The sequence below is a fragment of the Gadus chalcogrammus genome, chromosome 16 (assembly GCF_026213295.1).
Source record: "Gadus chalcogrammus isolate NIFS_2021 chromosome 16, NIFS_Gcha_1.0, whole genome shotgun sequence".
Lineage (NCBI taxonomy): Eukaryota > Metazoa > Chordata > Actinopteri > Gadiformes > Gadidae > Gadus > Gadus chalcogrammus.
Genome location: NC_079427.1, coordinates 6,925,435 through 6,950,044, shown reverse-complemented (window position 1 = coordinate 6,950,044; position 24,610 = coordinate 6,925,435). Strand labels below are relative to the sequence as shown.

At 43.8% G+C, this 24,610-nt stretch overlaps 2 protein-coding genes across 2 annotated transcripts in view; one reads left to right on the top strand and one right to left on the bottom strand.

Moving 5' to 3' along the window:
* Positions 1-2,067, bottom strand: part of col4a4 (collagen, type IV, alpha 4) — a 31,508-nt gene extending 29,441 nt beyond the window's left edge. Inside the window, exons 1-2 of the mRNA XM_056610371.1 lie at positions 2,056-2,067; positions 1,492-1,560 (exon numbers count right to left, since the gene is read on the bottom strand). Of these exons, the coding sequence (XP_056466346.1) occupies positions 1,492-1,560; positions 2,056-2,067 (81 nt within the window). The remainder of the gene's footprint in view (positions 1-1,491; positions 1,561-2,055) is intronic.
* A 4,817-nt stretch (positions 2,068-6,884) lies between these two features.
* Positions 6,885-24,610, top strand: part of col4a3 (collagen, type IV, alpha 3) — a 30,498-nt gene continuing 12,772 nt past the window's right edge. The window contains exons 1-32 of the mRNA XM_056610370.1: positions 6,885-7,170; positions 8,491-8,526; positions 9,355-9,444; positions 9,552-9,596; positions 9,782-9,826; positions 10,111-10,173; positions 10,260-10,313; positions 10,581-10,607; positions 10,721-10,795; positions 11,369-11,431; positions 11,624-11,659; positions 11,969-12,016; positions 12,671-12,745; positions 12,831-12,875; positions 13,682-13,744; positions 13,882-13,926; positions 14,268-14,321; positions 15,289-15,330; positions 15,413-15,494; positions 16,064-16,099; positions 16,341-16,505; positions 17,339-17,431; positions 17,566-17,649; positions 18,144-18,214; positions 18,386-18,574; positions 19,385-19,553; positions 19,726-19,818; positions 20,421-20,525; positions 20,689-20,783; positions 21,837-21,987; positions 22,516-22,629; positions 23,906-24,073. Coding sequence (XP_056466345.1) covers positions 7,117-7,170; positions 8,491-8,526; positions 9,355-9,444; positions 9,552-9,596; positions 9,782-9,826; positions 10,111-10,173; positions 10,260-10,313; positions 10,581-10,607; positions 10,721-10,795; positions 11,369-11,431; positions 11,624-11,659; positions 11,969-12,016; positions 12,671-12,745; positions 12,831-12,875; positions 13,682-13,744; positions 13,882-13,926; positions 14,268-14,321; positions 15,289-15,330; positions 15,413-15,494; positions 16,064-16,099; positions 16,341-16,505; positions 17,339-17,431; positions 17,566-17,649; positions 18,144-18,214; positions 18,386-18,574; positions 19,385-19,553; positions 19,726-19,818; positions 20,421-20,525; positions 20,689-20,783; positions 21,837-21,987; positions 22,516-22,629; positions 23,906-24,073 — 2,575 coding nt within the window. The 5' untranslated portion in view covers positions 6,885-7,116. The remainder of the gene's footprint in view (positions 7,171-8,490; positions 8,527-9,354; positions 9,445-9,551; positions 9,597-9,781; positions 9,827-10,110; positions 10,174-10,259; positions 10,314-10,580; positions 10,608-10,720; positions 10,796-11,368; positions 11,432-11,623; positions 11,660-11,968; positions 12,017-12,670; positions 12,746-12,830; positions 12,876-13,681; positions 13,745-13,881; positions 13,927-14,267; positions 14,322-15,288; positions 15,331-15,412; positions 15,495-16,063; positions 16,100-16,340; positions 16,506-17,338; positions 17,432-17,565; positions 17,650-18,143; positions 18,215-18,385; positions 18,575-19,384; positions 19,554-19,725; positions 19,819-20,420; positions 20,526-20,688; positions 20,784-21,836; positions 21,988-22,515; positions 22,630-23,905; positions 24,074-24,610) is intronic.

The window sequence follows — 24,610 nt, the reverse complement described above, 5'->3', positions numbered from 1 at the left end:
TATATGCTTCAGACCCCCTTCTAAAGGGACATTCACTTTTTGAACAATCTTTATGAATATAAAAGTTCTACCAAGTTTTAGACAACAAAACAAATCATTAAAGAGCAAGTGAACCCACTGTTTCAGCTGGAATTCGCACACTATGAGATTTAAAAGAATTGTGTTGACATCAGAATAAACCGCTGCTCAGATGGAGTGCCAAGGATCCACACACACCTTGGCTCGTGTGTGTGGCTTTATATAAGTGTCCTAGAAGCTCAAGCCTCTCTCGGACGCTGCAGTCAACCATCGCAAAGGCAGCGCTCCACACTTAGGCGACCGCCTGTCGCCTAAGTGTCTGTCTGTGTGAGATGATGTATAGACGAGTGCTGATCTGTGCTGATCCAAATAGACTACATGTAGCATACATCAACTCTGCCAAGAGACAAGTCCTGATCTGGCATCCATGTCGACTACATGTAGCATACACCACCTCTGTCTTGACTAGTACTGATCGCTCGTCCAATCAGAATGCCTCTGGAATCAATCGATAGACCTACCAAAAACCACAAATAATAAAAATAATAATAATTCATTTTATTTATATAGAGCTTTTTAATGACCCAAAGACGCTTATAGTGAAGGGGGGGACCTAACTCACCACTACCACAAAACCAATCAGAGCAACAATCAGTTGCAGCCATCTTGTCAAGAGGTTGTTAGTGACAATGCCTCAATGGGGCTCCTCTGACCAGTCATCACATCGAACCCTCCCCGTAACAGATCAACGGTTGGTATTGGCCCGACCTGGATCAGGGTTGCTGGAAAGCTGTCTGAACAGGAAGGGGGCCTGACGCATATGCCAGAGCACAGAAAACATGGGCTGGCAGATTAGTCTGGTTCCCAGGCTAGCATATACCACCTGCAATGGAGGTGACAACCGTCTTCTACATCTCCCGGACAATTCCCGAACCCTGACCCTGACCCTGACCCCAAACCCTAACACTGTTTAGACGGCATGAACAAATCTCTTTGCGTTGTGATCTCACAACTGATGTCAGATTGCGATTTGAAGATTTTTGTGTAAACAGAGCCAGTGTGTGTGTATAGGGTAAGCATTGTGTTTGTGTGTGTGTGTGTGTGTGTGTGTGTGTGTGTGTGTGTGTGTGTGTGTGTGTGTGTGTGTGTGTGTGTGTGTGTGTGTGTGTGTGTGTGTGTGTGTGTGTGTGTTTGTGTGTGTGTGTGTAGTGTTTATATGTATATTGGTGTGTGAAAGTGTGAATATAAACGTGTGTATATTAGCGTTTATGAGTAAACAGACTAGTAGTTACGGTGAGTAGTGTGCAGAGAGACTAGTGTGTGTTTGTTTGGTGTGCATGCGTGTGTGTGTGTGTGTGTATGGTGTGTGTGTGTGCGTGCTTATGTGCGTGTGTGTATGGTGTGTGTGTGTGTGCGTGTGTGCGTGCGTGTGTGTGTGCGTGTGTGTGTGTTTGTGTGTTTGTAGTTTCTCACCCTTGCACCTTCGGCAGGAGAACACGTGCAGATGGAGCAGTCCCTCCCACCGCAGGGCCCCTCCTGTCCCTGTTAACCACACACACACACACACACACACACACACACACACACACACACACACACACACACACACACACACACACACACACACACACACACACACACACACACACACACACACACACACACACACACACACACAAAAACACACACAATTAGCCTGCTCATTTAAATATGCAGATCTGAATGCTTTCTTTGTTAGGAACCACTGAGACCAATCATGGGAGACTAGATCTAATTACAAACAGTCCTAAACAACCTAATCTAGACTACCTTATAAAACCCTAATCGCCATAAATACACCTTCAATACACAAACCCATCCCGGTTCTTATTGGTCTTTTTCTAATCCTATTGTTGGCCATGTTTTGTACCTCTTTATCTGTATATAATTATAGGGTCAGGGTTATTATATAATTATTATTATTATAACATTATTGTTATATAATGCATAACATAGCCCTTAATACCGTTAGATTAACCCTTATTCGTATAACCCCACCCTCATTCCCATTGCCCCACCCTAATTACTCCAGCCCTGCCCTAATTATCATGGCTCCAATCACCATAGCATAGCCAATATTAACATAACCCTACCATAACCCGAATTACCATAATCTTAACCCTAGTCGCCGTAGCAAGTGAAATGTGTGTGTGATTCTTCTTCACATTGTGCATCAGGGTTAGTGTTAACCCCCATGGCATCCCAACGCGGGAGAGCCTCTGGGTCGAGGTCCGCATTCCTCTGGCGCTGTGTAAACCAGGTTAGCAGCCAGGCGTGCCAACACACTAAGAATGTTCCCGTCTGGCATCGAATCCAATCGGACCTCCAATCGTCCCTCTTCGCATTAAAACGGGAGCGCAAGTCATGTCATGGCTGGACGTCACTGTGTTTTCCAGCATCGTTTTATTTAATTTTTTAATTTTTTTATTGACTTAACTATATTTGTTTCTTCTCATTAACTGTCATAACACTGTGACGACAGTAGTGAATAGGGTAACAGAGTATTGTATAGATTGACAGAGTAGTGAATATAGTAACTCAATAGCGAATAGAGCAACAGAGAGAATGAATAGGTGAATCGAGAATGGAGAATTGAGTCACAGTAGTGAATAGAGTGACCGTGAATCAACTTACAGTAGCGAATAGAGCAACAGTAGTGTATAGAGCCACATGTTAGTGAAAAGAGTAACAGAGATTCAACATACAGTAGATCAAATATAGCAACAATAGAGTGGTAGTGAATTAAGTAACAGTAGGGAATATAGTAACAAAAGTGCATAGAATAACACAGCAAAAAATAGAGCAACAGTGAATAGAGTAACAGTAGTGAATAGAGAAACACAGTTGTGAATTGAGTCACAGTAGTGAAAACAGTAACAGTGAATAGACTAGCACCATGCTGAATAGAGTAACAGCACTGAATGGTGTTACAGCAGCAGTGAATATAGTAACAATAGTGATAGAGAGGAACCCAGGAGGTAAACTTGTTAAACAATGTCTGGGGTGGTAGTACAACTCGTTGTATTTCTCTATCTTGACTATCAAGCGCAACTGGTATCACAAAATTAAAGATACGAGAAGATGCAAAGTAAACAAGAGGTGCATTGTCTGGGGGGACACAGGGCTGTAATTATATGGGGGCCCTATGCAACTAGGTATTTTATTGTATATGATATGGGGGGGGGGGCAAATGATCCCTACGGTGGGATTGTGATCCACCACTGCCTACACCGTAGGTTGCAAGCGGACTACAATGCAATTGTATGCAGGAATGCAAAACATGACTAATAGTTAAGAGTGCATTTCCCCCCCCCTGCAATATGCAACTAAAAGTACTAATCAATACATAATTTAATTGATTGCCATATAAAACCTATTTAAGCGTCAAGGTGCCTGAAAATAAACTTTATTTTGCACAGCCTTTTGCTGTGCATCTGCTGCAATTTGGAAGGGCTCAGTGTAGAGAGCCTCGTTGTTTAAAGTGGGAGTGCCTCATTTCGATGCAAGGCTCGATGCAAGGCTCAGCTCGATGCAAGGCTCGATGCAAGGCTCGATGCAAGGCTCGATGCAAGGCTCGATGCAATGCTCGATGCAAGGCTCAGCTCAATGCAAGGCTCGATGGAAGGCTCGATGCAAGGCTCGATGCAAGGCCCGATGGAAGGCTCGATGCAAGGCTCAGCTCGATGCAAGGCTCGATTAGAGGCTTGATTCAAGGTGCGTTTGTGTGCCCAGCCTCTACATTGTTGACCAAGTTTTAAATGCCATATAACGTATCCGTCATCACCATATCAAGTACCACAGAACAGGAAAACAATATTTTTTAAAGGTGGTTAACCATTAAATCCAACTTACCCCTATAACTGATTGTGTGGGTATTAGGGCCATAATCAGCAACCTGGAATAGAACAGGAGGATGTTAACAGGGCTGCACTGCTTAGTCCTGCTACGGCCAATGCTACACTTTGGCTATTGTTTGCTAAGGCTAGTACTAACCATAAGAGGCTTTTGCTATTACTTATCAAGGATAATGCTAATAATAAGAGGTTGTTGTTAGTACTCGCCAAGGCAAATGGCAACTAATGCTAAAGCTAAGAAGAGGTGGTTCATAGTACTTGCAAATGCTGATGGGACTAAAGCTAATGATAACAACGAGGGGTTGTTGCTCGTTCTTTCTCATAATCATGCTAACAGGGATAGGTTGTGGTCAATACTTTCTTTGGCTAATGCCAATTTAAGATAATGGTCACAAATTGAGATTGTGGATAGTATTTGATTTATGATACTCTGAAACTCTGGTCTTACCTTGCTAACTGGTCTAAGTGGACTAACTCTTGTTTTACTAGACTATCTATGGATTAAATAAACTAGGTTATGAATTTTATTGTTTTATTGGACTAGTATTTGCACAATAGGGAATAACGTTTAATCTGGAATCCAAAAAAACATTCCCTCACCACAAGTGGGCGGAGCTACTGGAGGTAGGAAACTGAGACAGCTGCATCTTAGCCAATCAGGACCAGCTTCTCTCTGCGACGTCACTCCACCACAGCCTTAGAGAGATACAGTGTCATTTTATTTTTTGGATAATCTATATATAAATTATATAGAATAATATATGGTTATATACAGGTATATCTATAGAAATTTACATTTATAGACTGACTCATCTCCTCTATGAGAAGCTAGAGAAGATGAGGAGCTAGTGAAGATGAGGAACTAGTGAGGATGAGGAGCTAGTGAGGATGAGGAGCTAGTGAGGATGAGGTGCTAGTGAGGATGAGGAGCTAGTGAAGATGAGGAGCTAGTGAGGATGAGGAGCTAGTGAGGATGAGGAGCTAGTGAGGATGAGGAGCTAGTGAGGATGAGGAGCTAGTGAACATGAGGAGCTAGTGAACATGAGGAGCTAGTGAGGATGAGGAGCTAGTGAGGATGAGGAGCTAGTGAGGATGAGGAGCTAGTGAGGATGAGGAGCTAGTGAGGATGAGGAGCTAGTGAAGATGAGGAGCTAGTGAAGATGAGGAGCTAGTGAACATGAGGAGCTACTGAAGATGAGGAGCTAGTGAAGATGAGGAGCTAGTGAACATGAGGAGCTACTGAAGATGAGGAGCTAGTGAAGATGAGGAGCTAGTGAGGATGAGGAGCTAGTGAGGATGAGGAGCTAGAGAAGATGAGGAGCTAGTGAAGATGAGGAGCTAGTGAAGATGAGGAGCTAGTGAGGATGAGGAGCTAGTGAGGATGAGGAGCTAGTGAGGATGAGGAGCTAGTGAGGATGAGGAGCTAGTGAGGATGAGGAGCTAGTGAGGATGAGGAGCTAGTGAAGATGAGGAGCTAGTGAAGATGAGGAGCTAGTGAACATGAGGAGCTACTGAAGATGAGGAGCTAGTGAAGATGAGGAGCTAGTGAGGATGAGGAGCTACTGAAGATGAGGAGCTAGTGAAGATGAGGAGCTAGTGAACATGAGGAGCTACTGAAGATGAGGAGCTAGTGAAGATGAGGAGCTAGTGAGGATGAGGAGCTAGTGAGGATGAGGAGCTAGTGAGGATGAGGAGCTAGTGAGGATGAGGAGCTAGTGAGGATGAGGAGCTAGTGAGGATGAGGAGCTAGTGAAGATGAGGAGCTAGTGAAGATGAGGAGCTAGTGAAGATGAGGAGCTAGTGAGGATGAGGAGCTAGTGAGGATGAGGAGCTAGTGAAGATGAGGAGCAGGTTCAGCCACAGACTGGTCCCTCCTTAAAGGGTCTTACCTAAGGCTCAACCCCACATGAGAACTTTAAGACCTGCACCGTTTGGTGCGTTGACCAGAGTACTAGTATGTTCAACTGGCTCCAAGGGGCCCTCAGGACCAGAGTACTAGTATGTTCTACTGCCTCTTAGGGGCCCTCATCACCAGAGTACTAGTTGATCTAATGGCTCTCAGGGACCCTCAAGAGTTGTAGCTTTTGTACCACTAGTTAGTTCACATATCTAGTAGATACGGATCTAGAACTGTTTCAAATACAATACAACATACAATGAGTTGGCTCATTAACAACACGCACAAACTACCAACTTGAATGTTATAATTAAAAAGATATTAATAATGATCTTACCTTAAAGGTTATCTACACTCCCCTCATGTATCACTGCTGAGCCGACCCCTGTGATTCCGACAAGAAAAATCCTTAAACAGACTTGTCTAACGTGTTGGTAAACCTAAAACTGTTTATATAAATATAATAGTATAATAATCATATAATGCTGCAAAAGTTTAAAGACAAGAGAAAGGGTGCGCGCGATGGACACAAACAGCAGTAGTGAAGGAGTGCGCCTGCCGCCTGGAACCGACTGAAGTGGGAGCCAATGAGCACGAGCTCAACTTCCCCTGGACCACAGCCTTCAAAATAAGAGCTCAACACTTTCAATTTAGAAACATATGCATGGAAAGTACCCTAATGGTTACCACTGGCAAAGAGCAGTAGTTCACTTCATAATGTCACCTAGCAAGTAACGTAATTCCAAGTGTTTCTGGATGCAAGACCAGAAAGATCACAACGTATAAAATTAAGAAGCAGTACAACGAATGGTTTCTATTAAGAAACATTCCTACCCGTTATAGAATCGCATACAAAAACATGCTTAAAAAGCACTGCAATGTTATGTTCGTCAGAGGGTATTAACATGCAACTGCATTTAAACCGTTACACATAAACAATTGAACGCTCGGTGCTTTTTGTTTTATTGAAGATCAACCCATATAAACCGGAAACGAACGAGCTTTCCTTCGCACACTTGACTTGGTGCGTAACGTTCATCCAAGAGCGCGCTGTTTTTCCCAGAACATGACTGGACCCTTGCGCTTAGTCCTCCTCGAGCTCTAGATGGACCAGGCTAGACCAGTTTAGCCAGAATTAGACCGGGCTAGACCAAGTTAGACAAGGTTGGATCATAATCCACGCTAAACGAAGGGATAAATTAAATGACCTTAACAGGACGGCTCATCTAATTGGGCAGTCGTCCATATTTACATATTTGATTGACTTGCTTATTAGAAGTTGTTCAAAAGCGCCAGAAGCGCGGATACATGGGGATTTTACTGCTCCTGCTGAGCCTCATCCTACCGGGACACACCCAGAGGGTTAGTAAACCCTCACACACACACACACACACACACACACACACACACACACACACACACACACACACACACACACACACACACACACACACACACACACACACACACACACACACACACACACGCACTCGCGCACATGCACACGCCCACACACACACACACACACACACACACACACACACACACACACACACACACACACACACACACACACACACACACACACACACACACACACACACACACACACACACACACACACACACACACACACACAATGTAATAGGCTGGGGATTGATCAGTCAGGGCAGGGGTGTAGGGTAAATAGGATGGTATAATATGGTGTTATAATGTCAGAAGGCGGGTGTAGAGTCAGTGTGGTCTAGTAGAGTGGTAGGGTGGTGTTGGGTCAGTAGGGTGGTGTAGGATCAGTATAGGATGCCGTAGGTGTCTGTTTGATCAGTATGGTGGTGTAGTAGGGTGGCGTAAAGTAGGTGGGCTGGTGTACGCTCAGTATAGGATGGTGTAGGGTCAGTATGGGGACGTGGGTTCGGTATGATGGTGTTGGGTCCGTAGGGTTTAGGATCAGTATGGGGGTGAAGGATAAGTATGGTGGTGTAGGGTCAGTGTAGGATGGTGCATCTTTCTATGGAGAAGGAGAGATACTCATCTGTTTCAGTTTATTTCCATGCTGCGGTGCCACGTTTCCTCATTTAAATGTCACGCCAATAAAGCTTTTCTGAAGTGGAAGTTGAGTGTGAGAGAGAGATGGAGAAAAAAGAGAGAGAAATCCAAAAGGGTCAAACTGCAGAACTGCAGAACTACTTCTCTCTCTCTCTCTCTCTCTCTCTCTCTCTCTCTCTCTCTCTCTCTCTCTCTCTCTCAGACTAGTCTCATTCAGGTTTTATCAGCCTTAGGCTGGTCTCTTCGGTTCAGCCTGGTCTCTGGGGTCAGGCTGGTCTCTCTGGGGTCAGCCTGGTCTCTCTGGAGGTCAGGCCGGTCACTGGAGATCAGGCTGGTCTCTGGAGGTCAGGCTGGTCTCTGGGGTCAGGCTGGTCTCTCTGGAGGTCAGGCTGGTCTCTGGGGTCAGGCTGGTCTCTCTGGGGTTCAGGCTGGTCTCTCTGGAGGTCAGGCCGGTCAATGGAGATCAGGCTGGTTTCTAGAAGTCAGGCTGGTCTCTAGAAGTCAGGCTGGTCTCTAGAAGTCAGGCTGGTCTCTGGGGGTAGAAGATAGGAGTAGAGTTATTCTATTCTGTCACCCTGTAACTGTGATGTAATCCCAACTCAGTCGGCCTGTAACTGTGATGTCCTCTCTCCGCAGTCACCCTGTAACTGTGATGGGCTGAGAGGGGAGAAGGTGAGCCTATAACAGTAAATACTTTTCACTATAGGGGGTTGCTACTAATCAACAGATAGGTTACTAGTATACTCATCACCATATAAGTTACAACTTATCACTGAATAACCAGCTTATCACCAGATAACTATGTGAATGCTAACCCTAACATCAGCTAACAATAACATAACCCTAAACACATTACATCTTAAAGCCGCTATATAATTCTAAAGCCAGTATCCAACCCTGAAGCTGCTATTTACCCCTCAAGCCACAATCTAACCCTAGTGCCATTCTCTAACCCTAGTGACAGTATTTTACACAAATCCTGCAGCCATTATTTAACTCTAGAGTAGGGCTGGGCGATTAATCGAATTTTGATCGCGATTTCTATTTTAGCGTCAAACGATCACAAAATTAACATAATCGAGTTTTTCGATTTATTATTTTTTTATATATTTTTTTTAACGTTTTATAGAAAGGGTAGAACAGCTGGATACATATCTGTATATCATTTTAGATTTGAACATTTTCTGTTTGTCCGTTTTGTGTATTATTTTAAGGCAAAATGTCAAAGTTCTCAGGTAGTTCTCAGGAGGGACAAGGGCCTACTGAATAAATACAACATGTTTTCAAACTCAACATAATCGTTTGAATAATCCTGATTTCAATATTGACCATAATAATCGCGATTATGATTTTTCCCATAATCGAGCAGCCCTTCCCCAGAGCCAACATTGAACCCTAAAGTCAGTATCTTAACACTCAACCTCAACCCTAAGGCCCCTATCTAACCCCAACCCTAGAGCCACTATGTAGGGCAGGTGGTTGACCAGTTATATTGTGCAGGGGGGCGCAGGAGCCCCAGGCTACCATGGACTACCGGGGATGATTGGTTACCCTGGCAACGAAGGCCCCCCAGGGCCCTCTGGAGCCAAGGTGAGGGGTTTTATTATATATTATAATATTATATTTTGATTAGAATATCAATGTTTTTTTTTTTTTTTTTTAAATAGTCACACTGTGTAACTTTAAAATGATTTCAGGGTCACCAAGGTCTTGTTGGAAGCTCAGGACCAAAAGGCTCCAGGGTAAGATGTCTCTCTTTATCTCTTTATATATTAATATATAGAGATATATAGAGAGATATAGATGTATATCTTTATCTGCATCTTTATTAACACTTTGAATCATTGGACTTGGAGTATGTTTGTAGTGACTCCAACCTATGATTAACCATAAGAACCAAGCATGTTTTCATCCCATTCTCCTGCAGGGTCTTCCTGGAAAACCAGGTTTCCCTGGTACTCCAGCTCAGCCAGTGAGAAACACACAAACACACACGCACAACACACACACACAATCTTTTTAAAAATATATATATTTAAAATAATTTAAAAAATCTATGTATATTAATCACATCAGTTTGGTGGTGTAGAAGGACACTAACAGCTAAACTGGGTTGTTTAGAAGGACACTATCAATGCAGTTGGTTTGTGTAGAAGTACACCATCCCAACCTGGTGTTTAAAGTATTGTATGGATACAGTGAATACCTGAGTTAAAATACAGCAGATATAGTGAATATATTTGTATCATTTACTAGGGAATACCTGGCAGTGAAGGACCTATCGGCCAGCCAGGACTCCCAGGATGCAATGGGACAAAGGTGAACCTGGTCTAAATGTAATCTAAATGTAATGAATGGTCAATCAGGTAATGAATGCATATTGAGAAGTTTCTTTGTCTTTCTAGGGAGGAGAGGGGTATCTGGGGCTGCCTGGTGTTCCAGGTCCGGTTGGGTTACCAGTAAGTTATCACATTTAGTAACAACACCTACAAACCTAAATGTATGATGATCACATTTAGTAGCGACATCTACAAACCTTAATATGTTATGATCACATTTAGTAGCAACATCTACAAACCTAAATATATTATGATCTAATTAAGTAGCAACATCTACAAACATAAATATGTTTATTACATTTAGTAGAAACTACAGTAGTATATACAGACACAATATGTGCTTAAGTGTTTGTAAGCCGTTCCCTGAAGTTCATGTTATTTCTGCAGGGTATCCCTGGTCAACATGGACCCAAGGTAATTTATTTTGCATGATGCCTCTTTCAAAATCACTAAAACATAGTTTTATTCCCAAATGGAACGGTTCCTTACTGTTTATAATGCAATTCTGTCTATACTGCTTCCTGCAGGGAGAGTCATTCTTCTTTGCATTGGGAGAGGAAATTGAAGGCATCCGAGGGCCGCCTGGACAAGACGGATACGCAGTGAGTCTGTCTAAGAATAAGTTTGATATTCAATAAAATAAAAGGTCAAGCTGGAAACATAGGTAGGTCCTACTGTAACCACAGTTCTGTCAAGTCCTACTGTAAACACAGAGGTACGTTATACTGTAAATAGTTATGTCCTATTGTTAACAGAGCTGGGTCCTAGTGTAAAAACAGTTTGTTTCCGAGTGTAAACAGTTAGGTCCCGGTGTAGCACAGCTCGGTCCTACTGTGTTACAGTAGGTTCTACTTTAAACACGGAGAAAGGTTATAATGTAATCACATTGTGTCCTACTGCAAACACAGTTAGGTCCTATTGTAAACAGTGCTGGTGTCGATACAGTTTGGCCCTACTGTAAACACTTAGGACCTACTTTAAACATAGTCAGGTCCTTCTGTAAAGAGGACTTATACTTATAAGCTTACTTTGAGATGTATGCTGTATTTGGTAAGTGTGTAATGGATACATTCCTCTGTGATTTGTTATTGTTATTTTTTACGTTTTACATCTGGTTTTCCATCACACTCCTAACCCTAACCCTAATTATTGGATGTTGATTTCTTGCCTTCCAGGGGAAGGAAGGACGTCAGGGCTATCCTGGGCCATCGGGGGTCGCGGGAGCAGAAGGCCAGCCTGTGAGATTACCTACCATTAGTAATCCATCATCAAAACTTTCCTTTAATCATTTATTTATCATTTAACCACTGTCATTCTCCAGTACTTTGTTCCATACCCGTGTCATGGAATACACTCCTTACTTAAATGTCCTTCCTTACCGAGTTCAATGATATTAACTCGAAAATGATTATATAATTTGATTAATGTAGGGCAGGCCAGGGACACCGGGAATACCAGGAGAGAAGGTGAGTTTCCCCCTGGTTGTAGGCCTGTGTGTTTTCATCTTGGCAGAGAAATGTTGTATTCTGTTTAACTACATGTCTAGTGCTCTATAATAATAACAATGTTTAGCTACATGCTAGAGGTCTAGAATGTACTTTGAGTAATGTAAGGCTAAAGGTTTAGCAGTCTATTATGAAGTTGGACTAATGTTTGGCTAAACGTTTAGCAGTCTATAACCTAGTTTGAGTAATGTTAAGCTCAATATTTTTCTGGTCTATAATAAAGTTTGAGTAAGGTTAAGCTGAAAGTCTATAATCCAGTTTGTCCATTAGGGCCAAGAGGGCATCAGTCCAGTGATACCTGGACCTAGAGGACAGAAGGTAACATATCCGTCACATTTTACTGTACTATGCGGTATTACTGTACTATATCACTGTATTATATTATATATTGTATACGTATATACTATATTACTGTAGCACTCTTCCTTGGCATAGCTATGCCCAAGAGCTCGTCTATGGATGGGTAAGAATGCAGCTGAAGGAGTGATAACAAAGTCACAACCTAGTTGCCACATCACCCAGATCCTGTACTCCTCGCAGTTGCTGCCGATTACATTGAGAATAGTTATAAAGCTGATTAAAATTACTTTTAAACTCTATACAATCAGAGCCACTCGCGCCCACAGATCACCGGATCAAGGGTTGCTAGTGGTCCCACAAACTATATTTTAAACGAAGGCTGTGTTTCATGAGTGGCTCAACGTGCCCTCTGCCCTGTGCCCTCTCCCTGCCTCCGTCTTAAGTGATGTTTCATTCATCTGAAAAAGTGAAGGGGAACGTAGTTAGGTCGACCCTATGAGGGCTGAGGGAACGAGTCCACAACGATGGTCACTCCAGACGTGTATACCACCCACAATGCATTGCAGATTTGAATTGGTGCAGGAAAAATACATTTTATACATTGATTACTTTTATTCTAGGTTTAGCTTTGTTATACCTCTTATGTTTTTGCTAAATTAATTAAATTTTCAGGGCGACCAGGGCCCTCCAGGCATCCCCGGACTCAAAGGGGTCAAACTCTATGCTGAGGGGCCAACCGAACTCAAGGTAAGACCTGACCTACAGGAATAACCTACAATAATCAATAACCTCTTAAATGATCAATAACGAGTCAATTATATTGTGGTTGAAGGGGGAGCCAGGAGACACGGGCGAAAAGGGATGTCCTGGAACCCCTGTGAGTACCCTGTTTGTCTGCCCACCTGTCTGTCTGCCTGTCTGCCAAGCTGACTGTCCACCTGTCTGTCTGCTGACCTGTCTGTCAGCCTTTCCACCTGTCGACCTCTCTCTTCTCACCTGCATGTATGTCAACATGTCTGTCTGTCAACACGTCTGCCAATCTGTCCTTCTGTCAACCTGCGTCTGTTGTTCTAAACCCGGTTGCTAGGGGAACCCAGCCCTGTTGCAAGAGGAACTTAATCAGGTTACTAGGGGAACATAACCCTGCTACAATGGGAACCTAACCCTGTTTACTAGGGGAACCTTAACCTAGTAGTAAAAGGAACCTAACCCTGTTACTATCGGAATCTAACTTGGTTTACTGGGGGAACCTTACCCTGGTAGTAGGGGGAAGCTAACCCTGTTGTTAGGGGGAACCTACCTCTGTTACTATCGGAGCCTAACCCGGGTTACTAATGGAACCTTACCCTGTAGCTAGGGGGAACTAACCCTGTTGTTAGGGGTCCCTAATCCTGTTATGAGGGGGAATCTAGCCCAGGGTGTTGCTAGGGGAACTGCATCCTGTCGCTATGGGAACACAACCCTGCTAATATGGGAACCTAACCTTGTTACTAAAGGTACCTGACCCTGTTTACAAGGGGAACCTAACACTCTTGCTAGGGGAACCTAATCCTGTTGCTATGGGAACCTAACCCTCTTGTTAGGGGAACCTTATCCTGTTGCTATGGGAACCTAACCCTCTTGCTGGGGGAACCTTATCCTGTTGCTATGGGAACCTAACCCTGTGACTATTCCATCCCCCAGGGTATCCCGGGACGACGGGGCTTTAAAGGAGCTATGGGCATGAGGGGCGACCCTGGGTCTCTGGTAACAGACTAAATATGATATATACAGCAAACATATACAAATATACTGTATATAAAAGATAAAAACATAAAATAGGGTTAGCTTCTTAGCTGCCACTTGAATCACAGTGTAAAAGATGGTCTGCTTGTGTCTTTCAGGGAGAACCAGGGAAAGATGGAGCTCTTGGGTCTTATGGAATACCAGTATGGAGAAGCATATTATATTCTTCTTCTTTGTACATACCTTGTATCGTTGATTGAGTATCGTCACCCATGTTGTATGCTGGTGTTTTATCCAACACTGACGAGATACTGAAATGTTGCTGTTACGCTTGAATTATTTAATTGATTAGGATTGAACCTGTTCAAATATGGCTTTACTGGAAGCAAATCAACCCACCTCCTCCGATAAATGCTGTCTTATCTTAACTTAAAATCATCCCTCAGTATTTCATTACATTAATAATACTGTCACTATTTGAATTACTCCATATTATTTAATAGTTTTACTGGCATCAATGTAACTTCCATGACTTTCATGATAGGGAGAGCCAGGGGACCAAGGAGCCATTGGAGTACCTGGAATAGAAGGTTCAAAGGTAAGCTGAACTCATACACCTAACATGGCAGTTATGTTATACTAACATGGTAGTAATTGTAATCCTAACATAGTAGTTAAGGCTATCCTAACGTGGTAGTCAATGTTTTCATTGTAGACCTTAAATCTCTAACCTGTTCATCTCTTACCTGTTCATCTCTACCCTGTTCATCTCTAACCTGTTTATCTCTAACCTGTTAATCTCTAACCTGTTAATCTCTAACCTGTTCATCTCTAACCTGTTCATCTCTAACCTGTTTATCTCTACCCTGTTCATCTCTAACCTGTTCATCTCTACCCTGTTCATCTCTAACCTGTTCATCTCTTACCTGTTCATCTCTACCCTGTTCATCTCTAACCTGTTTATCTCTAACCTGTTTATCTCTAACCTGTTAATCTCTAACCTGTTCATCTCTAACCTGTTCATCTCTAACCTGTTTATCTCTACCCTGTTCATCTCTAACCCTGTTCATCTCTACCCTGTTCATCTCTAACCTGTTCATCTCTTACCTGTTTATCTCTAACCTGTTCATCTCTAACCTGTTCATCTCTTACCTGTTTATCTCTAACCTGTTCATCTCTACCCTGTTCATCTCTGTTCATCTCTAACCTGTTCATCTCTAACCTGTTAATCTCTAACCTATTAATCTCTAAACTGTTTATCTCTAACCTGTTAATCTCTACCCAGTTCATTTCTAACCTGTTCATCTCTACCCTGTTCATCTCTACCCTGTTCATCTCTAACCTGTTAATCTCTAACCTGTTAATCTCTAACCTGTTCATCTCTAACCTGTTCATCTCTAACCTGTTCATCTCTTAACTGTTCATCTCTAACCTGTTCATCTCTAACCTGTTCATCTCTAACCTGTTCATCTCTTAACTGTTCATCTCTAACCTGTTCATCTCTAACCTGTTCATCTCTAACCTGTTCATCTCTAACCTGTTCATCTCTACCCTGTTCTCTTTAGGGGGAGAAAGGGGATACCGGGCCTTCAGGTGCTCCAGGAGAGGTTGGTCTTCTTGCCAAAGCAGCGAATATGAATATATTATGAATAACTACAAACATTGAAAATGTATTTTTGGTTTGTTTAGCTCATCCAGGTGAACAACATCCTGAGCGGCGAGCGGGGAACAGCTGGTCTCCCTGGACCACCTGGACCACCTGGAGAGCAAGGTGTTATTACCAGTACTACATTTGTATTGTAGACTCATTAATACACATAACAATAATGTATTGGTTTGAAAAAATAAGCAGATCCAGAGGAGGGATGAGATGGACACACCAGTGTTGGATGGTCTCAGAAAGGGCTTTTAGAGTGCACATCATTTTATGTTTTTGATGATTCTACTGCTGATTGAAATTAGATGATGAAGTTATTTGGGGCTGAAATTATTTCAACAAAGATCATCAGAGTTTAACTAAACACCCGGCGGAGTGCACCCAGACAACAATTGGAGTGCACCCAAACTACAAGCAGAGTGCACCCAAACTACAATCAGAGTGCACCAAAACTACAAGCAGAGTGCACCCAAACTACAAGCAGAGTGCACCTAAACAACAATCGGAGTGCACCCAAACAACAAACGGAGTGTTGTTTAGGGGATGTGGAGTACAAGGTCCAGGGGATGAGTGCCCTTCCCTTTGTGATTGTCTGGTTCAGGTCTTTATATTGTGATTGGCTGGTTTGGGTCTTCATATTGTGATTGAACGGCTCACTAACCTCTAATGTTTTCCTCCTTAAGGCCTGGTTGGTTTCCCTGGACTTCCGGGTCAGCCAGGTATGCAGCATCTCTCTCCATAGCTCTCTGCCCGTCTCTCGTTGTCTCTCTCATCTTGTCTGTCTCTGTCTATCTATTTTTGTGTCTCTCTCTGTTTCTGTCTCTCCATCACACTCGTAAAACTTAGCACATCGGAATTTGCGATTTCTTCATTGGGTTTGGTCCCATGGACACACTGAAATTATCTTTTGGGTCCCGTGACGCAAAGTTGAAGAACCTTTTGTCAATTTTTCTGTATCAGGTGAGGGCCTTCCTGGCCCCGCAGGCTCCCAGGGGTCCCCAGGCTCCCAGGGGACCAGTGGACAGAGAGGAGAACCAGGTCCAATTCTTACCGGACCCAGAGGTCTGCCTGCACTCCCTGGAGACCAAGGGCCAACTGGAGAGGCCGGTATTCCAGGAATACCAGGTAGGCTCTATTAGTTAACCCATCTCTACTAGTTAACTCATCTCTAATTGTTAGGACTACCTATATCCTCTAGATTGATGAACCTTTCTAAACTGAAACACAACACAGATCTGGTGTAGACTTCAACACAACACACATCTAGTCTAGACTGAACACAACAAACATCTAGTCTACATTTAGTCGCATCACACATCTAATGTAGATTTGAACTAGCACACATCTTGTCTAGACTGAACACAAAACACATCTAGTCTTGACTAAACACAACACACATCTAGTCTAGACACAACACACATCTTGTCTAGATGCAACACACATCTAGTCTAGACACAACACACATCTGGTCTAGACAGACCACACATCTTGTCTAGACGCAACACACATCTAGTCTAGACGCAACACACATCTAGTCTATACACAACAAACATCTAGTCCAGACACAACACACATCTAGTCTAGACGCGACACACAGCTAGTCCAGACACACCACCCATCTAGTCCAGACACAACACCCATCTAGTCTAAACACAACACACATCTAGTCTAAACACAACACACATCTAGTCTAAACACAACACCCATCTAGTCTAAACACAACACACATCTAGTCTAAACACAACACACATCTAGTCCAGACACAACACCCATCTAGTCTGGACACAACGCGTATCTAGTCTAGGCACATCACACATCTTGTCTAGACGCAACACACATCTAGTCCAGACACAACACACATCTAGTCTAGACGCAACACCCATCTAGTCTAGACACAACACACATCTTGTCTAGACCGAAGCCAATAGATCTCAAATATGTTTAACTACTTGCTACAGATTTCCTGCCAGGGAATATTGGCCCTGCAGGGACAAAGGGCCACCGGGGACTGGTGGGAGTGCCTGGAAACAGAGGAAACTATGGAGGAAGAGGTTCAAACCATACGATATCCACAGTATTATAGGGTATATTATGGGTTTATATTATATCGTTTTATACTCTCCTTTGATTGACATGTGTGTGTGTTTGTGTGTGTGTGTGTGTGTGTGTGTGTTAGGGGAGAAAGGGGATGTGTGTGTGCTCTGCCCACGCTCTGATACACCTGGACCCCCTGGACCCCAGGGTGAGCCTGGTGAATCAGGAGAAACAGGTACGGCTAACCCTCATGGACATCATGACCCATTATAAACCCTGACCCAGTATACTGTAAACCCTGACCCAGTATACTGTAAACCCTGACCCAGTATAAACCCTGAACCAGTATAAACCCTGACCCAGTATAACCCCTGACCCAGTATAAACTCTGACCCAGTATAAACCCTGACCCAGTATAACCCTTGTTCAGGGGTTATACTGGGTCAGGGGTTATACTGGGTCAGGGTTTATACTGGGTCAGGGGTTATACTGGGTCAGGGTTAAACTGGGTCAGTATAAACCCTGACCCAGTTAACCCCTGACCCAGTATAAACCCTGACCCAGTATAACCCCTGAACAAGTATACACCCTGACCCATTATAAACCCTGATCCAGTATAAACCCAGACCCAGTATAAACCCTGACCCATTATAAAACCTGACCCAGTATTAACCCTGACCCAGTATAAACCCTGAACCAGTATAAACCCTGACCCCTTCTCTTCACCAGGTCCTGTTGGCACTCCAGGGTTGAAAGGTCCACAAGGGCTTAAAGGCCTTACAGGACTTCCTGGACCCCAGGTCACACATTTATATCCAGTTGCTGAACTGCCACTAGTTGCTCGTAACTAGATACTGACCTCATAGTCGTTTCTGTAGTAACTAGATACACTGTGACTTGATTTAATCGGTATAACCTTTGTAAATGATGTGAAATTAAGCATTAGGGCATACATTCCAACCTGCGTGCAGGGTCTGTTTGGGATGCCTGGTGCGGCTGGCCCTCCAGGGCCAACAGGTGAGAAGGGGTTCATCGAGGGGACAGGAGAGGATGGATGTGTAGGGGACCCGGGACCCCCTGGGAAGCCTGGTCTCCATGGAGTCAGCGGCGCACCAGGTCTCTCAGGACCAAAAGGAATTCATGGCCTGAAGGGTCACCCGGTGAGTCAGCTGTGAGCACACTAGGGTCACCTGGTGAGTTAGACACTAGGCTGTGAAGGGTCACCTGGTGAGTTAGACACACTAGGCTGTGAAGGGTCACCTGGTGAGTTAGACACTAGGCTGTGAAGGGTCACCTGGTGAGTTAGACTCTAGGCTGTGACGGGTCACCTGGTGAGTTAGACACTAGGCTGTGAAGGGTCACCTGGTTACCTTCTAAAAACATGGATAATGCGTATAACACCATTTACCTCCATGCATTTTGACACTGTCTAGCACCTCTGCCCTGGTGCTAAAGGGTGGAATTGCAGTGATTTTTGTAATAGGGAAAAGTTGAGCAGACGAAAAGCTGGCAGCGTTTTTTGTCCTAAAAGCGCCGAGAGCGTTTTTTCTATCGCCAAGCAACGAACCCATTCTAGACCCGACGTTACTCGCCTACTACGTATCCAGGCTAGACCCCATTAGAAATGTCTGAGATCTCGACATTTTCTGTTATTAAAACTATTAACCGCTCCACCGTTACTTTCCAAAGTGATTTGTCCGCCATTGTTTCTTGTTTTGACAGTTGAGAGTTTCCTTCGTGACAAAGTGTCAATGTTCCGCTTGTGATTGGTCAATTGCCAAAAAGACGCCTGACGTTGGCCACTTTCTTCCTGAAAGTTGAACTTTTTTCAGAAACGCTCTGCTCCATAGGAATATAAAGTAAAACAAGCGCTGGCAGATTTAAAAAAACGCTAGATGTGAACACGGCCTTAGAGATACCATTATATTTGTATTAGGTAATAATGTAGGAGTCTACACTTTTGGCTTCAGGGCCCGGCAGGACCTAAAGGAGACCGGGGAACCGTTGGGGAGCCTGGTCCCAGGGGGCTGACCGGACCCCTTGGGATCAAGGGAATGCCTGGGTTTGGACCCCTAGGGGCCCCGGGGCCAAAAGGCAGCCCAGGAGGGATTGGACCAGGAGGGGTGCCTGGATACCGAGGTGAATGTGGTGCAGTACTCCTAGTCTATACAGTACGAGTCTAGGGGTGGGATTTGCTCAGCATCCATAAGCAACGCTTAAAGTGTTACTAAGCTTAACCTGAATTTGTCGAGTACAAACCATACTTTACCTCACTAATATACAACCACTATGTCCTGATGGGTTTGATCAGGTGAAGATGGAGCCCCTGGAAGAACCATAAGTTCTCCTGGAGACCCGGGAGAGAAAGGGGGACGAGGCCTTCCTGGTGACCCAGGACCTGAAGGTAGGTCTTATTCAATGATATAATTATACAGTTATAGGGTAAGTCCTTAGGTCCAGGGTTTGAGCTTAGTAACAGGGAAAGTGTTTAGTTACAGGGTTACTAACTAACTATATCAGAGGTAAGTGGTTATTTTCAGGGTCACTGCTTAGTGACAAGGTAAGTGCTAACAGGGATACCGGTTTAGTTACAGGGTTAGTGGTTAGCTACATGGTTAGTGGTTGGTTACAGGTAAGTAGTTGGTTAAAGGGTTAGTGGTTACTTACAGGTACGTGGTAAGTTACAGGTAAGTGGTTAGTTACAGGGTTATTGGTTAGTTACAGGGTTACTGGTTTGTGTTTGTTAATGGTTAAGGGGTTAGTTACAGGGATAGTGGTTAGTGGTTTGTTACAGGGTTAGGGGTTAGTTACAGCGTTAGCGCTTATGGTAAGTTACTGGGTTAGTGCTTTTGGTTAGTTTCAGGGTAAGTGTAAGTGGCTAGTTACATTGTTAGCGCTTATGGCTAGTAACAGGGTAAGTGGCTATGGTTCGTTACAGGGTAAGGGTTAGTTACAGGATAAGTGTTCATCATCAGTTGTTGTTACTAACCTAAGTCCCCTCCACAGGTTACACTGGACTACCTGGCTTCCCTGGGTTCCCGGGGCTGTCTGGAGAGAAGGGAGCTAGGGGCCTCTCTGTCCAGGGGCCCCCAGGGAACACAGGGCTGAAGGGTGAGTGACCAGAAAATCACTCACCCCCAAAAAAGTCATTGCATATCGTTTTGTATCATTTTACAGACTCTTTGGTTGGTGGGTCGGATATGTACCAGGGGGCTCTCATAATGGCCCCTAATAACTCTGTAAAGTTATAATATGGTTCCCCCTCTGCTTCCAGGAGAACTTGGGCCCCCGGGTTCCCCTGGTTCTTCAGGGTTTGGCAGCAGAGGACGGCCAGGTCCCTCAGGGGCCCCAGGGATGCCCGGCCCCAAGGTATCGCAACACCTACCTCTAGATAGACTGACCAACCTCTATATAGACTGACCAACCTCTAGATAGACTGACACAAATACATACCTCTAGATAGACTGACCTACCTCTAGATAGACTGACCTACCTCTAGATAGACTGACCTACCTCTAGATAGACTGACCAACCTCTAGATAGACTGACCAACCTCTATATAGACTGACCAACCTCTATATAGACTGACCAACCTCTATATAGACTGACCAACCTCTATATAGACTGACCAACTTCTATATAGACTGACCAACACACATACCTCTAGATAGACTGACCAACCTCTAGATAGACTGACCAACCTCTCGATAGACTGACCAACCTCTAGATAGACTGACCAACCTCTATATAGACTGACCAACCTCTAGATAGACTGACCTACCTCTAGATAGACTGACCAACCTCTAGATAGACTGACCAACACACCTACCTCTAGATAGACTGACCAACCTCTAGATAGACTGACCAACCTCTAGATAGACTGAGCAACCTCTATATAGACTGACACAAATACATACCTCTAGATAGACTGACCAACCTCTAGATAGACTGAGCAACCTCTATATAGACAGACACAAATACATACCTCTATATAGACTGACCAACGTCTAGATAGACTGACACAAATACATACCTCTAGATAGACTGAGCAACCTCTATATAGACTGACCAACCAAAATGTGCGTTTGACAACAACGCGCGGGCCGCTTTAACACTAAACTTTGATAGCAAGTAGGGGGCCACAAAATATCGTCCCGCAGGCCTCAATTGGCCCACGGGCCGCGTGTTTGAGACCCCTGAGATAAACTGACCAACACACCTACCTCCAGATAGATTGACCAACCCCTAGATAGAGGTTGGTCAATCCAACCCTAACCCACAGAAAGAGGGTTAGGGTTATGTTAGGGTGAGCTTATTAGTTAGTTATCTCTGACCCCCCTTAGATAGTAATGAATGTAGTCAGGGAACTGTATCTTGTACTTAATGGGACCCTTTCAATGAATTGTGTTGTTCTGGTTTCAGGGTGAAGGGGCGGTGGGTGTCCCAGGACGGCAGGGGCGCCCCGGTCCCCAAGGAGAGGACGGCTCGGTGGGAGCCAGTGGAGACCCTGGTGTTCGTGGGTTCCCTGGCTCCCCAGGGACTCCTGGGCGGGACGGGCTCCCAGGAGCCAGAGGTAGGGTAGAGGACCTACTCTGAAACATAACAGAATCAGCAGAGTCCCCTGTTGTGGCCGGATCCAGGCATAAATGACTTAACAGGCCAAGTATTTATAAATGTCATAAATATTTAGACTGTTACGCTCTTTGAGACTGTAATGGTGATTAAGGGCTTTACAAATACAATTGAATTAAATAGAACAGAGCAGGTAGCCACTTGATATTCCCGTTCAAGTCCCTTTGCTTTATAGCCCTTATCACAGCTCCAAAGGGCTTTACAGGCAGCATTATTGGACCCCCCTAAACCCTGTCCCCCGATAAGGGTGATAATGGGTGGGTGTAGTTGTAGCAAAACAAGAAATGTGGTTGATTAAAATCTGAACTAGTTGCAGTGCAGTCAACAGGATAATAGGGTTAAAGCATAGTACGATGTAAATACATACAAACTTAGTAAATAATCATTTACTTTTACTCATTGTCTTTGGGCAAAGAGATGGAACAGAATTGATCTGTTAATTCAAAATGAAACTAATTCTTGTTACCAGGGTGTCCCGGAGTAGACGGTTTACCTGGTCCATTTGGTCCTGCGGGACTGTGTCGTCCGGGGCTCGGTGGACCCCCCGGACCCCCTGGGGAGAGGGGCTTCATCGGCTTCACAGGTAGTACAAGTTACACCGCTACCGGTTAATACAGATTAACACAAGTTAGCACAGAGACTGGTGGATGAATGTTAACACTACAGTGTAGTACAGGTTAATACTACGGTGTGATACAGGTTAATACTATGGTGTGATACAGGTTAATACTACGGTGTGATACAGGTTAATACTACGGTGTGATACAGGTTAACACTACGATGTGATACAGGTTAATACTACGGTGTGATACAGGTTAATACTACGGTGTGATACAGGTTAATACTACGGTGTGATACAGGTTAATACTACGGTGTGATACAGGTTAATACTATGGTGTGATACAGGTTAATACTATGGTGTGATACAGGTTAATACTAGGGTGTGGTACAGGTTAATACTACGGTGTGATACAGGTTAATACTACGGTGTAATACAGGTTAATACTACGGTGTGATACAGGTTAATACTACGATGTGATACAGGTTAATACTACGATGTGATACAGGTTAATACTAGGGTGTGATACAGGTTAATACTATGGTGTGATACAGGTTAACACTACGATGTGATACAGGTTAATACTAGGGTGTGATACAGGTTAATACTATGGTGTGATACAGGTTAATACTACGATGTGATACAGGTTAATACTAGGGTGTGATACAGGTTAATACTATGGTGTGATACAAGTTAATACTACGATGTGATACAGGTTAATACTATGGTGTAATACAGGTTAATACTAGGGTGTGATACAGGTTAATACTATGGTGTGATACAGGTTAATACTACGGCGTGATACAGGTTAATACTACGGTGTGATACAGGTTCATACTACGGTGTGATACAGGTTAATACTACGGTGTGATACAGGTTCATACTACTGGTTAGTACAGGTTAATGACGCAGTGTGATACAGGTTAATACATGTTAATACTACAGGTTAATACTACCATGTAATGCAGGTTAATACTACCGGTTAATACTACTGTGTAATGCAGGTTAATGGTACAGGTTACTACTACAGGTTAATACTACTGTGTAATGCAGGTTAATGGTACAGGTTAATACTACTGTGTAATGCAGGTTAATACTACAGGTTAATACTACAGGTTAATACTACAGTGTAATGCAGGTTAATGGTACAGGTTAATACTACAGGTTAATATTACAGTGTAATGCAGGTTAATACTACAGGTTAATACTACAGTGTAATGCAGGTCAATGGTACAGGTTAATACTACAGCTACACCAGTTTCAACGTTTATTTTATTAAATGTGCTTCCTGTCACCCCAGGACCCAGAGGGGAGAGAGGCCAGCCAGGGGAGTCTGGTCTTCCAGGGGAAGGGGTCCCGGGATCAGGGGGTCCGTATGGACCTCCAGGGTTCCACGGGACCCCTGGAGCCAGGGGACCCCAAGGCCTGAAAGGATTCCCAGGAACGGCTGGCGAGTCAGGGACCGCCGGTAAGAGGACAGACTTAGAGGACAGATAACCAGTAAGATCAGAGCTTAGAGAACAGATAACCAGTAAGATCAGAGCTTAGAGGACAGATAACCAGTAAGATCAGAGCTTAGAGGACAGATAACCAGTAAGATCAGAGCTTACAGGACAGATAACCAGTAAGATCAGAGCTTAGAGGACAGATAACAAGTAAGATCAGAGTTTAGAAAACAGATAACCAGTAAGATAAGAGCTTAGAGGACAGATAACCAGTAAGATCAGAGCTTAGAGAACAGATAACCAGTAAGATCAGAGCTTAGAGAACAGATAACCAGTAAGATGGGAGACTTTGAGGGCAAACCGCCAGTACGATGAGAGCTTGGAGGACAGACCACCAGTAAGATGGGAGACTTTGAGGAATGTGAACTAGGGCTGGGCAATTAATCGAATTTCGAATTCAATTTTACGGTCAAACGATCTAATCGAGTTTTATTCATTTTTTACAAGAGAGAAAGAGAACAGCTGGATACATTTCTGTACATTATTTTAGATATTTTTGG